Genomic DNA, 15,838 nt, shown 5'->3' with positions numbered 1-15,838 from the left:
GGAAACACATCTATAAAATACTATTTTATATTAGAAAATGTGCCATGGTGGGTTTGTCCTTTATTTCCACAGTTCGTGCATGATTGCAGTACACATCTGTAGGGGTTTTGTGCATTTGCTGGGACAATTATTAATTGTAGCAGTAAGTCACAAAGTGATTCTTTGATGGCTATTAGAAAACCAACTTTGTGGGATAACTCGGCAATGCACACACACGGATACTAATACATGAGAATACATTTATTAATACATAAAATGGAATATAAATATAACAGATCTTTTAGTGAGGGTTAGCAGAATACAAAATATATATATTCAATAACGAAGATTTACAAACCAAGAGGAACATACATTCAGTATACCATTCATTTATACCGTTTCGTAAATTAACTTTGATTACAAGTTCTACACTAGATACTCAAATGCAAGTACATCACTCATAGGAATTAAATTGAAATCAACTGGGTTGAGGTAACAATTGAATTCTCGAGCTGTAATGCAGAATGTTGAATACTCAATCCAATCTGTGTGGATTCAGATCTCCCGCGGACACAAAGGAACAGTAGCAGGCTGTTGCTGCGTCCAATCGGCGTCCTCTGGCCCGGTGCCAGGCCGTCCTGGTTCGGCATGAGGTGTGGGAGAAGGAGGGAGAGATTCCTGGTGCGGCGTGCTGGCAGTTACTCTCTGAAGACCGGCTAGTTTGTGCACATGAAAAATGACTGCGGGTCCAAGCAAGTCACACTCTTTAGAGGGGAAGAAGACCGGTTCGTTCCCGATGTAGCGCTTGTCCTGAATACTGATATTCTGCTGTCGACAGTTCCGACCGTAGTTCACTCGTTGATCAGGCGAGCTTTCGCGGTGGGGTACCGGCGGTTCACAAGGCTTGCTGCTGGGCTAACCTCGGGCGGATCCTTTGGTTATGCGCAGGCGACCTCTGGTCTCGACTCTTAGAACAAAATAAAGTCCTGACACTCGGACACACTGGCCGTCACGTGATTGTCTGAGCTGAGTCTGAGAAGGTCCTGGAGGGGGGCCCTTTTGGGCCTTGTGCTGCCTCTTTATCTGGAGGAACTACAGTCGTTCGTTATTTGAAAGTTTCACGGGCATTCAAGACCCATGTGGGGTTGTCCTGCCCTACCAGTTTCTGATTGGCTGATTGAGGTGGAGGATGAGTAACAGTGCACTCTGACCTTAGGATTGTAAACCTTGGGATGAGACTCTCCCATGGAATCTCCCAGACAGGTAGGCACCAGAGATTACCATTTATTAGGGTGGCTGGAGAATCTCAGCCTTGGGAGTTGTTCCTTATCAGGAAACTCTATCAGCTAGAAAAACACCTTAAATCTGAACCAAATGGAATAGCCTCTCTGTGTCCAGCACCACTGAGATGAGGGAGAGAAGGACTGGCAAGGAAGCAGCAAACTTAATTCCTGTATTATTAATAAGCCATGCCGCTACACATCTCTTGGTGAAAAAACCTATCTCGGTGGAACCTCAGTGCTTTGCCAGCAGCCATATCACCCTGCAACTCACAATTGGAAACCCACTTAAGCTAAGTAGGTGTGAGCCTGGTCAGTACCTGGATGGGAGACCTCCTGGGACAAACTAAGGTTGTTGCTGGAAGAACCTGGTTCTAATGCCCCAATATAGCGATGGGGACACTATACTGTAAAAAGGCACCATCCAATGGATGAGATAACACCAAGGTCCTGACTCTCTGTGGTCATTAAAAATCACAGGGCTTTTCTTGAAAATAGTAGGGGTGTTGCCCTGGTGTCCTGGCCAAATTTCCCCCTGGCATTTACGAATCATGGCCTCCTAATAATCCCCCTCTATGAATTGGCTTCATTACTCCGCTCTCCTCCCCACTGATAGCTGATGTGTGGTGAGCGTTCTGGCACAATATGGCTCCGTCGCATCATCCAGGTGGGGGCTGCTCATTGGTGGTAGTGGAAGGGAGTCCCCATTACCTGTAAAGCGCTTTGATTGGAGTGTCCAGAAAAACACTATGTACTGTAAGTGTAAGCAATTATTATAGGAACAAGTAAAGGTGTATTCCAAGCTGAAAAGACACTCTCCAGGCTCTACAGCTGAAACAGATGCGTTTCTTGTCTTTTCAGCATGGAATATACCTTTACTTGTTCCTTTGCAGCCTGCACATGCTGAAGCAGCTACCTACTGTACTTGACCTACTTATTATTATCGTTGTTAATTTTAAACTTCGGCATTGGTAAATGCATCTTGTATTTATCTCCCCAAGGACCACTGTTATTGTGTCGTATTTATGTTCGCTTCAACCACTAGCAAGGTGTAGCGATTTGAACCCTGAAAGATAACCTCTGCATTTAAATAAACAGATAGGCCATCTAACAACTGTTGAGTCCTGCCTCCCACAGATTTTCCTGCAGTCACAAGACAAATTTGCATCACTTATCAGTGGTGAAGTCTAACCTGTTTCACAGCTACAGGCTGAAGTGTATGGAAACAAACCCAGCCCAGTTTTTTTTTTTGCTTTAGGCTACGCCTTTAAAAGCTCTGTGTTTCCTCAGTCTCACAGAAATAACATTATTCTGTACCTCTCAGATAATCGTATGGAAATGGAAGGGAAGGACAGAGTAACAGCTCAGAGCAGTCAAAATTTAATAGGTGAGTCCCATTTCTTTGTCTAAAGTACAGATAAGTATCAATTATTCTCTTTTTTCTCCTCATGCTATTCTTGGCATTGGCAGCATAAGCTTAAATAACTGTTATACTGTTATAAATAACTACTACTACTGGGTGGCACAGTGGCATGGTGAGTTTACATCTTCTTCCTTATACCCGGTGCTCTGATTTCCCCTTACAGTCCATACATTTTGCTGTCTAGGTTTATTAACATCTTTAAATTGTCCCCTGCATGTGAGCCATCTAATGGCCTGTTCTGGGTGACCCTGCCTTGTTCCCATTTTCTGCAGGGTGAAGCTCTGTTTCGCCATAAGCCTGTATGGGATTCCCCAGTAATTGAAAATGGATAATAATAAAGTTAAACTCATAAATTGATTTTCAGTCTTATCCTATATTAGTCGTTGAATTAGTGTTGGAATTGTTGGGGGAAAAAACATATAAAAGACTGCTATGCAAAAGTTGTAGACGTTTTGCATTGTTCTGAGCTATCACTCGGTATGTTTTCTAATTTTTGTGGATACTTGATTCTGTGGAAACCCCATACAGAAATTTTACCCATTTCATTTAATGATAGTTGCTAATTCTGGTAGTATTGTATTCTTGTTCAACATGAGGACATTGACACTTGACAATTAATTAATTAGATTTGACCAGTAAATGTAACAGACTCTTCGGACTTTTAAACATTCCGGTCAGTGTCAAGTAAAAGATAAGCTTGGTTTTGTATTGCCAAAATTTAGCTGTATTTAGAGCAGCTCAAGTTGTTATAATGTACAGTATAAAATGCTAATGGAAAGTGTAGGTAAATTGTTACTGTTAATAATAAAAGTATATTATGTACCTTCTGACTTGTCATAAAAGAGTATTGCATAGTAGTGTATATGAACAGTAGCTATATGAATAATTAGTAATTTCACAGTGTTTCAAAGCAGAGTCTTATAAAGAGGCTTTTAATTTGACATTTAATCAAATCTACCATGACCAGGAAAGAGCTCTTTTATATCCAGCTGCCCCAGGATAGTGCTCACTTTTTATAACACCACAGACTCAAAAGGGTCAGATCTGTTTGCCTGTTAGCATGGTAGTATAAAAGTTTAAATTTTGATACTGTAATAGATGTATTTATTGAATTGGATTTGCAATGGATTTCAGATGTGTCTCTTCTTTTAGCTGAGCACTTTTAAAATTAAAAATCATTTTCAAGAACATTTTTTCTTTATTTTATTTTTGGTTAGGTTGTGACATTGCTCTGGTCATATTTATTTTTATTAACAAAATAATTTACTTAGCCTATACAGTACTTCCTTGTATAATTGCGCAGGCAATAGACAATTGTCTTCCTTAAGCAAACGTAACGATTTTTCAGTACACCTAATAAAATATTTTCCAAGTACACAGGAACTGTACAGAGCCCAAAAGGGAAATGTTTCACTTGATGTCTGATAGTATGTAAAATGAACACTTTTATAGTGTAGATCTGCTCTGATTCCACTTACAGCCTATTTGCCTGTGCTTTTGATATCTTCTAATTAATAAAGAAGTCAGCTAAAGTGCTGGTTTGAAAACAACTTCATGATTCATCTTAAGTCACATGGACACACAAACAAAGCAAGGAAAATTACACTTTTTCAAAAGTACAAGGTTTAGGCAAAACATTGGACAGGGAAATTTGAGGAAACCTTAGTTCCTAGAGAAACCTAGCATCAAGACAGGAAGAATGTGCAAACTGACCTTTGAAGTTCATATTCCCTTATCAGTGTAAGTGTGAGGGCTGTAAGTAAACAAAACCATGTGACATCGGAGTTAATGCCCAAGGCATACTTTGAAACTGGGTGCAGGCTTAACATTTTGAAATACATAGTTTGAGGTTTCCACAGGGTAAATGCTTGCTTGACAAAAAATTGAATCACTGAACAGCAATAAAAAACAAACCAATAAAAATGTATATCCTATCCATATGTACAGTAGTTGTGTTTAAGATCCATTTGGCATTTGGCAAGCAGCCAAAGTTTCTTAAAACTTTCAGACATAAGCTTATCCACACCCTCATATACCATATATACCCTCATATACCAAAATCAAAGACACATTCAGTAAAGGCTGTAGTTCACTAGATTATAAAATCTATATTATATGAATAAGAATTGTTTTAAGGTATGTCCTGAAATTCATTTCCAGGAATCTCTGCTAGCCAGAAATTATGGGCTGGCTCCCAGAGTTAACGTTTTCATTGCTGTAACTCAACCTTCTCCTATGATAAGACTTCCTGTATTGTCCCACATGGGATATTTGTTTTGCAGACAGGTAAAAGACATAACACAATACATAATACATTTAAAACAATATTACCTATCAACAGATAAGAAACATAAGATTTAAGTAGTCCTCACAATTTAGAAAGACTAATAAAGAAGTTAGGTCATCACTGAGTGAAATAGATGCATTATATTGTACAAGACTGAAACCATTAATTATGTTGTTCCTAGTCACATATTTTTTCATCAGTTGGTCAGTCACGTGTCTCACAGCTATTGACCGACTACAGTACTTAATTAACAAGTGAACACATTGCCTTCTCCTGAGCATCGCAAAGTAATGCACCATGACTCCTGTTAAAAAGGGTAAAAAGTAAAAATTCAAGTAAAGTATTTCTGTTACAATTCATGCACATCTCAGTGCTATAAATCGCATCATAGCAAAAGGCTTAAAGTTACAATTAATGTGTCTGACCAACTTAAAGAAATATACATAATATGTACAAATAATATGTACAAATATACATACAGTACAGTAAGCCTTGCTAGACAAGGAGCTTAATTTAAAATATTGTTACAGGCTGAAGAAGGTGTCAATGGAGGTGTCTAAGACTAGATAAAGTGTAACACCTGGTAGTGTCAACATTTCCAGCTTCAGAGCTTGTTTGCTGAGCTACTGTATAGAGGATCCAGAGTCTGTGATCAAAGCAATTATAAAGTTAACCCTGGTTTATCTTTAGTGAATTAAGTTCTGCGTAAATGATTAAGTGTCAAACAACAGTCCAGAAACACACCATATAAGATCAGATCAGGAGAAGGAAAGGATGGAAGGGAAGGAAAAGAATGTCAGACCATAAGAAAGAAATGTTTTAGGAGTTTGAATCTGAAGTTTGAGCGAGGTGAGAGTTCCTGCTTCATGATCATCTTTCAACAAAAGATCAGCCTCCAGCACTATCCCTAACAGAGGTTACTTTTAGATACTGCTAACCACAATGTCAGAGTATCCTGTTTCCATCTTGCCACTTTAGAAATGCTGTGACATTTTTACATTAATATTTCACATTTTTATCCACAGCTTTAATGTAATCATGTGATTTATGATTAATTATTTATTCTGTTTATTTCTTTCCCATTTTTAAGGGGAGGAAAATAACGGACTGGGATGCTGTGGTTGGATTTTGGTTATCCTCTCTATTTTTCTAGTGATCTTAACCTTGCCAGTTTCCATATTTTTATGTTTAAGGGTAAGTCGTATAATAATAATTGCTTACACTTATAAAGCACTTTTCTGGACACTACACTCAAAGTGCTTTACAGGTAATGGGGACTCCCCTCCACCACCACCAATGTGCAGCACCCACCTGGATGATGCAACGGCAGCCATAGTGCGCCAGAACACACACCAGCTATCAGTGGGGAGGAGAGAGTAATGTAGCCAATTCAGAGAGGGGGATTGTTAGGAGGCCATGATTGATAAAGGCTGATGGGAAATTTGGCCAGGACGCCGGGGTTACACCCCTACTCTTTTCGAGAAATGCCCTGGGATTTTAATTACCACAGAGAGTCAGGACCTCGGTTTTACGTCTCATCCAAAGGACGGCACCTGTTTACAGTATATCGTCCCCATCACTACACTGAGGCATTAGGACCCACATGGACTGCAGGTGAGCGCCCCCTGCTGGCCCCACTAACACCTCTTCCTTAGTTTTTCCCTGGAGGTCTCACATCCAGGTACTGACCAGGCTCACACCTGCTTAGCTTCAGTGGGTTGCCAGTTGTGAGTTGCAGGGTGATATGGCCGCTGGCTGTATGAGCCTGAGTCTGACATTTTTCATCTAATATACTAATAATAATAATAAACTTTATTTTATATAGCGTCTTTAAAGGTGACTTCTCAAAGCGCTTTACAGGATGACAATAACTATAAATAAGAAGACTACAACAATAAATAAGAAGATTTCACAAGATAGGACACAATTATAATTACTGTAGTATTCAATCTGTTTATAGCAGTTTACTAAAAATCACTTGACTAAAGATTTCACACATAATTTAAAATGTATTATTTTTTGCTGAATGGCTGTTATTTATTGTTGTAATATGAAATATCATCCTATAAGACTTCAATTTGGCTTTTTGGATAGATTTTTTTAGGCTCATCCAGAGAGATCCAGCAAAACGAGTGGTTGATTCCAATGCTGTTTTTATTTTAGATTGTCCAGGAGTATGAAAGAGCCGTCATTTTCAGACTGGGACGCATCACCTCTCGGAAACCAAAGGGGCCAGGTGAGACATAAGTGGCTGATGCTAAAACAGTGCCATACATGACACTGACAGCAGCATGATCTAAATGTGAATTGAAACAAAAATCTGTGACTAAATGTGATTTTTCAGCTCCTGAATTGTACCATCCAAGACAAAAAAGGCCATATTTACTTTATATGTGTCATTTCATGTTTTTGTTCCTTCTTTTCTGCAGAAAATGCCCTTTTATAACATTTCAAGTGCAGCATCTTTCTAACTCAGCGTGAACACCCCTCCTGGTTGGAGTGGGAGCTAAGTGCTTTAGTTGCAGTGAGTCATGGGTGAAAGTATGAAAAAGCTCCATCTGCAATCACAACACTACAGACTTACTGTATGACTTCTCAGTCCATACTTTTTACATCTACAATATAAAGTCTAAGCATCATGGACTGTACAGTGTATGCGCAAAAATGTGGATTGAGACGTTTTTGTTTCCGTATCTTTCTGTCGAGCATTGCAGATATTTTAGTGATTGTTACTGAGCTAACCTTAATTTACTGCTTTTCTTATCATTCAGAAGCAGTTTTTTTAGATAGTGTCACTGTTATAGGCATCATTGCACATTGAAGATTGTTTAAATGTGTGCTTGGTTGGGGTCTGAGACTTACAGAGGTTACATATGGTATGTGGGGAATAGTACAGTATATTGATATTTCCTCTGGTAAATAGTAATGATACCAGCATTGACCACTGATGCAAGAAATGTAATTTTTTTGTTGTTTCTTTGTTTTGTAGGTCTTTTCTTTGTGTTACCATGCACAGATACCTTCAGGAAAGTGGATTTGAGAACAGTTTCATTTGACATTCCTCCACAAGAGGTACTGATTTATTTCACTCTTACACAATCACACAGCAATCCAGTGACCTTTGTTTGCATGGACGTATTACTTTTCATCAAAGCTAAAGGGCCAAACGTTAACAAGCAAAATAAACACACATTTTAAAAAAGGGGGATGATATGTTAAGTATTAAATATCGAGATTACTGTATCATGTTGTTTTATGTCTAGTAAAAATAAAATAGTGAAGATGAGAAGTCTGGACAAAATAGAAAATATAATTAAGTAAGAATGAATTATGAAGAATGAGGAGTGATAGGTATCCATTTATCAAATCAAAGTTTATTTATCAAATGTACAACAGGACGGCGTGCAGCAGTAGTTGCTGGCAATGAAATGGCATCTACTATTTATACAGTAGATGGTCCGTTTGGCTTTGGTAGTAACTTCACTTGACTTAATAAATGCTTTGATTCCATTGTCTTCTGCTGCCATTTAGATCCTGACTAAAGACTCCGTGACAGTGTCTGTGGATGGTGTGGTGTATTTCCGAGTGAATTCCCCTATTTCCTCGGTTGCCAATGTGACTGACGCTGACTTCTCCACACGCTTGCTGGCTCAGACCACACTGAGGAATGTTCTGGGAACTAAGAACCTTTCTGAGCTGCTGTCCGATCGGGAAGGGATTTCCCATAGCATGCAGGTACTGTCTTAAAGCAATCACTCCCTTTCAGATATAGCTGCACTTTCAGTCACATTGTGGCTGGTAGCAGCTGTGGGTAAAAGCGGTTTTGATTTAAAAAGTCGGTTTAAAGCAAATGGGTTTTTTTGTTTTTACATGATGTGGCAAACTCTATCCCTGAATACTACAATTTCAGGGTTTTGAATAATAACATACTCACTGCTCACTCGGGCTTATTATTCTTTGTCTTATAATATTTAAACAAAATTTAAATGTTAGTATGTTGTGCTGTGAAATTGAAAAAGATTAAACACTATACTACTTAGGGTGATCAAGACAGTGGAAGCATTACCATGGTTTGCGCCTAAAATAATAAAGAAACAGAAATTTTGTTGGCAGCACAGTGGCATAGTACAGTATGTATGTAACAACCACCTAGGGGAATAGATTTTATAAGCTTGTATATAAAATAATGAATACATATATTTCCATTTTGTGATGTTTTACTCTTTTCTTAAGTCTAAATGTTGAGAAATAAATTCAGTAGTGAACATAGTCATTTGGTATATAGAAAGTTTAATTAACATTAATAATAACTTTAACAATGACTGCAGTGACAGTCCATGTCTTTGTTTAAATCTTTTTGCTTTTTTCTCTTTTCTTCTTCTTCTCTCTCAGCTGCTTCCCTCTTTCCACCTTCTTGCAGCATCTGCACAGCACTGAGGGGTTCTGGGGGGTTTCAGTCTGAAAGAGACAAACAAAAACAGGGATCAGGACAAATAAAAAACTAAACCATTCAACATTACCACATGTAGTTATGCACACCCCCTCCCCCACCTCACACACAACCTAAAACTGAAGCAATTAGAGGGGCATATTTTATTATTTTGTAGCATCATTTGTTTAAACAATTGAGGCTTTCTGTTACCTTTCTCACTGTGAGATGTCTCTTTGCCCATCTCAGCAGGCAGTATAAAAAGTGAGCTGTCCCAATGTAGTCTATTAGTACAATCAGCTGTTCTCCGGTTATTTCTCCAAACGTTGGCATTTTCCTAAAGAATGCCCATCTACTCTCATCCATGTCCTCAACAGTTTGGTGTTGAATTTCCAAGCCTTCACTTTCTGTCTTCACCTTTTCCTCCTGTACAAGTAAGACAGGCTCGTCATCAACCAGAACGATATTTAATTCTCCTTCTTTGTCATTTTGAGGGGATCCATTCTTATCCAGTGGGTTTTGCCCTGCTGGTGCGATCTCTTCCTCAGGTTTTGGCACAAGAGATTCTTCTGGGTCTTCAACCAGAACAATGCTTAGCTTGTCCTCTTCAACATATGGAACCAACCCATATTTGTACAGTGGGTATTGTCCTACCTTTGTAAGGACAAAGGCCAGCAGTAACTTTGCACAGAACCGAAGTTCCATCCTCACTCTGTAAAAGCAAGAATGCAAATGCCTGGTTTAGGTTCCAGTCATGACTTTCTGATGATTGGAACCTTGATGTCATGATGACCTCACAATGGCAGAGCATTCTGTAGGTCTTTTAAAAAATGCTCATGATTTTTTTTAAATCTAAGACCTAAAGAAATATTTAACAAATATACACATATAGGTAGTTCATGATTTATACAGGACATCTTTTTGGAATAAATCTGTAGAAAAAAAGATCAAGCACAATTGTAATGTATATAGAAGATTTATTAAACATTAATAATAACTTTAACAGTGACAGTCCATGTCTTCATTTAAATCTTTTGGCATTTTGCTCTTTTCTTCTTCTCTCTCAGCTGCTTCCCTCTTTCCATCTTCTTGCAGCATCTGCACAGCACTGAGGGGTTCTGGGGGTTTTCAGCCTGAAAGAGACAAACAAGAACGGGGATCAGGACAAATAAGACACTAAATCTTACAAAATGGCCACATCTAATTACATGCTGTACCTACTGTACTCCAGCCCAATCCTGAGGCAATTAAGTTGGGCATTTCTTAACAATATTTATCATCGTGAAACTAAATTTACCTAGCTGAAAATAAAATTATACCAAAACAATACAAGTCACCATAAATCTGACTTCAGATTCCTTTGTATTTTGAATAGTTTAGGCAATTAAGGCTTTGTGTTACCTGTCTCACTGTGAGACGTCTCTTTGCCCATCTCAGCAGGCAGTATAAACAGTGAGCCGTCCCAATGTAGTCTATTAGTACAATCAGCTGTTCTCCAGTTATTCCTCCAAACATTGGCATTTTCCAAAAGAATACCCATCTACTCTCATCCATGTCCTCAACAGTTTGGTGTTGAATTTCCAAGCCTTCACTTTCTGTCTTCACCTTTTCCTCCTGTACAAGTAAGACAGGCTCATCATCAACCAGAATGATATTTAATTCTCCTTCATTTTGAGGGGATCCATTCTTATCCAGTGGGTTTTGCCCTGCTGGTGCGATCTCTTCCTCAGGTTTTGGCACAAGAGATTCTTCTGGGTCTTCAACCAGAACAATGTTTAGCTTGTCCTCTTCAACATATGGAACCAACCCATATTTGTACAGTGGGTATTGTCCTACCGTTGTAAGGACAAAAGCCAGCAGTAACTTTGCACAGAACCGAAGTTCCATCCTCACTCTGTAAAAGCAAGAATGCAAATGCCTGGTTTAGGTTCCAGTCATGACTTTCTGATGATTGGAACCTTGATGTCATGATGACCTCACAATGGCAGAGCATTCTGTAGGTCTTTTAAAAAATGCTAATCTTTTAAAAAAATCTAAGCCTATGTAATTTGATACTTAAAGATTTATTTAACAAATATACAAATACATATAGTTCTTAATTTACTGTATATAGCAGAAATGAAAAATGCGGAATAACTATAAAACACTTAAGAATACAAGTAAATTGTGAAATGTGTATTGGGTCCACTCCCTGAAATCCAGAATAAAAACAATTACACATTTTATTTGTGAATGAATATTAATTTACACAAAGTCATTTTTCAACTGTTGAAAACACAACGGGCTTGTGTTGGTGGTTGTTGTTTATTGCTGAGCAAGATGAATGAGTCATTTTCACATAGCTTCTGTGGAAGGAGAGTTTAAATCTGAGGAAACACTTTGTTTTTTCATATTTTTACTGGAGAAAAATAGGCTGTTATTTTTATTCAGGTCACATCAGAGAGATCTTATCCTCTTTCAATCTATGTTCTGTGGTAGCTTAAGCCTGGGGGAGCCATGTGTCATGTACACAACTTGTGAAGTTGTATGTCATCATTAGCCTAGTAGTATTATATTTAGATACCAAAGTGTTACCTTACATTTGGAAATACAGTTTGCTTTATTAGTGATGACATGAAATTCACTGGTGAAAAAGAAAATTGAAGGCACTGAAGACACCTCCCTCTCTAACATAAGTCTTGACACAATTTCGAACCTTCTGTCCAGTGTCACCAGTGAAATCATATCTCCTCACAGCAGCTTGGGCTTTAGTGACAAAGCATTGTCATCCCATTACACCACACTGTAGATCCCTTGCAAGGCGGTGGTCAGTTCCTGCCCCTCATGCTTCTGGTATCTGTTCCATTTCTAGGTGTCCCTGGATGAAGCCACAGATAACTGGGGCATCAAGGTGGAGCGTGTGGAGATCAAGGATGTCAAACTGCCTGTTCAGTTGCAGAGGGCTATGGCTGCTGAGGCAGAGGCAACCCGGGAGGCCAGAGCCAAGGTAGAAATAAAACCCAGGACAGCTCCTGTCCCAAGTTAAACTGTTTATTCAGCTTCCAATGGCACTGGCTCATTACATCCAGATGTCACAGGTTTGAACCTGATTCATGACATCAGTCTTCTGTGACCCATGTCAACAATCACAGGACTAATAATGGGAGTAGTGGAGCACCCTCTAGGGGAGGAATGTGGGATGTGACACCTGCAGGTGGTGTCTGTAAGAGATGCACCTCTCCTCCACAGTTTTAATCCACCAGTCAGACATTGTGAACTCTACAACAGGGGAAAAGTTCACTATGACAGTTGGAAATGCCGGTGGAATATGTCTGCAGGTCTCCATGTTCTCTGAAGTTCCCATCAGAACCATGATTAAAATATTTATGTTGCTCAAGTACTTGCACTTCAACAGTTAAGTCAAACAGAAGCCATTCAGTTCTTCTTACTGTTTGGAGGTGAGGAGACATTATTTAAAATATTTAGTTATTCTCTTCTGGTAGTATTAATGCCATAATTAGTGTACTTTATGTAAGATTTATCAACTCCTCCCTCCAGATGAATTTGCTTGCGTTTTGCAATTTTCTGGCAATACTCTGGTGCAGAGTATCTTCTGTTTAATCTACACAAAGCTTTACTATGTCTGTTTACATGCAACACATTAAATGTTTTACTGCAGTTGGTAGGTTTTTTGATAAGAGGGCTTTTTCTAAAAAAAGTGCAACCAGGTAAATATTTGAAAGTGACAAACAACACAGAGGCACAGTGGAGAGAGGGCAACATTTTATATACGTTTAGATGGTTGTATGTTGGAGACTCTAAGATCTAAATGATTCATAGTGAGGGAGGATAAAAATCCACTATACATTAGGCATGGGGTTCAGATATTGTGTTTTATGTACAGTATGTTCAAGATCTGGGAAATATACCAGACTCCAGCCTAAGTAAGGTAGCTTGAAGGGTCTGAGCACATTTCAAGACCACAATGACTTCAGAATTAGAGAAGGATGCTTTATGATAGAAAAAGCTCAACAAAAATATAGTCTGTTACTCTAACAACCCAACCACTGTACACACCCCAAGCAAGCCCTTAGCCCTTTTGAGTACTGTATGCGTACAGACACTCCTCACTAATAATTTAATCAAATAACAATCATCAGTGACATTTGTTACAGATAATAGGGGACTTTATCTTCCTCTAGTGGCAGTCCATCTGTAATAGTAGTCCATCCTGGATTGCCTGCCACTTAATCTACAATCTAGTCTCTAACCTGGACTCCTGTACTAAATCAAGACTGCTCTTAGCAGATTAAATTAGGATTCTAGTAGAAATCATTGTCCTCTGACAGCATGATGCCTAACAGTTTGGCCAAGGATGTTTGTTATATTGTTGTTCATCAGAAACCGTCTTTAATTTTCATTCTGTTTTCATTTTTCATCACTCTTTAAAGCAGCAACCAAAATCAACCTTGATATAAATAATCCACCACAGTATTTGCACCTTGATCCGCTTTATTTGAACCAGCTGGAAATGTAACTTTTCCGACAAAACAGACCCTGTCGCAAGCAACCGGGGGATGTCCTCGCGAGCAGCATGTCCTGTGTTCGCTGACGTCGTCTCTTCTGCTCTAGGTGATCGCAGCCGAGGGAGAAATGAACGCGTCCAGGGCCCTGAAGGAAGCCTCGCTGGTCATCTCTGAGTCCCCTTCTGCCCTGCAGCTCCGTTACCTGCAGACCCTCACCACCATCGCCAGCGAAAAGAACTCCACTATTGTCTTCCCGCTGCCTGTGGACATACTGCAGACCTTCCTCTCTAAGGGAAAGTGAAGCCAAGCAGGCAAGCCTGGGACACCCTGGGCATAGCCAGCAGGACAGAAATGAAAAGGAGAGCAATGATTACATTCGCTCATGAAAACTAAGAGACACTGGGAATTGTTTATAATTGTTATTAAATAAGCTAATTTACCTTTATTATACTGTACTTTACATTCACTGTTTACTTTACAGTACTGGCCCTCAAACCTGACACTCAGAAACTCTTGAGAGCTCTGTCTGAATGGCATGTTAGGAGTGGTCCTTCACCGAAGATGTGAAATATTATATGGGAATTTCAGTTTACTTTCATTTTATGAAATTGGCTGTGTACAGTTTAAAAATATTTCTACTGACTAATGTCTACCACAGAATACGACTTCCCTACAGCTGCTCAGATCCGCTAATCTAATCTGAAGCAGTCTTGCCAAACCTGGCATTCAAAACAAAAAGCTAAGGACCATTTCCTTATTTATTTTCTGCATTTCCATGAACAGTACCCCTTGTAATTAAATACAGAATATTTAATTAGCTAGATTTTAACTCTATTGAGAGCTGTCAGGTTAACTCACCATCTTAACAATGCAGGCAAATGACTGGCTGTCACTGCACAGACAATTATCCCTTTGAAAAGATGTCTTACATACAGCTAGCTCAGAAGCTTTACCCTGACTCTTTTTCAGTTTTTATGCCGTATGGGGAGAGAAATAAAATTTGTACATCTCTGTGGAGTTTGCAAGGTCTCTCTGCATTTGTGCAGGTTGTTGCCAGTTTTTCCAGGCTTCTCCCATTTCCCCCCAAAAATGCTGGATCGGGTTTGTTTGGCTTTTCCAAATTTTCCCTCCAAGGTGTATCCCCATGATCAAAGGGCTGGTCTGTGCACCTTCTTCCCCAGCTATGACTGGAGAAACCTTGATGCCTCATTCCTATGTGTAATATGTACTGGAATTTGCAGACAGCAATGTTAGTACAGTACATACAGTATTATGTGCTCATTTTCATTTTTAAATTAAATGTTCAACCATTTTCTTTTTATTTTGCAAATAAAACATACTCTCGGCTGTAGTCCCGCAAGCCTCCACTGCTCTTTTGATCCTCACTGATATCGCTGTTTTACACCCCTCCAAGATTAAAGTACTGTATTGAAGGTGTTTGTCCTAAACTAATAAAGGGCTCTACAAGAAAACTGACAAGCAGCAGCACAAACTTTTAAAGGGGAACTGCAGTCCTGACTTTTCAGACTGGTTATGAAATCTCAGTAACAAAATAAATTCATTGACACTATAGAAACATTTTACAAATTTCAAAAGTACTATATAGACAGCATTGTTGTCGCGAAGCCAAGGGTGAGACCGAGACCTGGCACGACATGAAGCGGCCCTTCCTGCTCACTAGTCACTGTAATGACTAATATGATGCGACGTACAGTACAAGCAGGTTGTACGGCAGACATTTCACTGCAGAAATGTTCCAATGTTATCTGCATCCTGAGTTAACAAGTAGTATTTGTCGACAAAACTGTCTCTCAAGTCGAGACCAATATTTCTATTGAATTAAAAGAGATGTATTTGCAAGCCTGTTTGTTTGCAATTCATAGGGCCATTTCAGGTCACCAGGTGTTTTTTTTTGCCTCGTTCTGAATTGAAAAA

General features: G+C 39.1%; 1 protein-coding gene and 1 long non-coding RNA gene across 2 annotated transcripts; one reads left to right on the top strand and one right to left on the bottom strand.

Annotated features, from left to right (window-relative positions):
* The first annotated feature begins 565 nt into the window (after window positions 1-565).
* On the top strand, window positions 566-15,456 carry stoml3b (stomatin (EPB72)-like 3b). The gene is made up of 8 exons (XM_015341808.2): window positions 566-764; window positions 2,584-2,646; window positions 6,060-6,163; window positions 7,133-7,205; window positions 7,959-8,041; window positions 8,501-8,704; window positions 12,250-12,384; window positions 14,010-15,456. Exons 1-8 carry the CDS (start codon window positions 716-718, stop codon window positions 14,202-14,204), a joined length of 906 nt encoding a protein of 301 aa, XP_015197294.2. The 5' UTR covers window positions 566-715; the 3' UTR covers window positions 14,205-15,456.
* LOC138239186 (uncharacterized) lies at window positions 10,356-10,888 on the bottom strand. Its single transcript, XR_011189635.1, has 2 exons — window positions 10,800-10,888; window positions 10,356-10,531 (listed from the first exon to the last, which is right to left on the bottom strand). It is a non-coding gene; the product is annotated as an uncharacterized lncRNA (long non-coding RNA).
* Window positions 15,457-15,838: the final 382 nt, after the last annotated feature.

The sequence above is a fragment of the Lepisosteus oculatus genome, chromosome 5 (assembly GCF_040954835.1).
Source record: "Lepisosteus oculatus isolate fLepOcu1 chromosome 5, fLepOcu1.hap2, whole genome shotgun sequence".
NCBI classification, from domain to species: domain Eukaryota; kingdom Metazoa; phylum Chordata; class Actinopteri; order Semionotiformes; family Lepisosteidae; genus Lepisosteus; species Lepisosteus oculatus.
The sequence above is the reverse complement of the archived record's forward strand: the minus strand, read 5'-3'. Positions and strand labels throughout refer to the sequence as shown.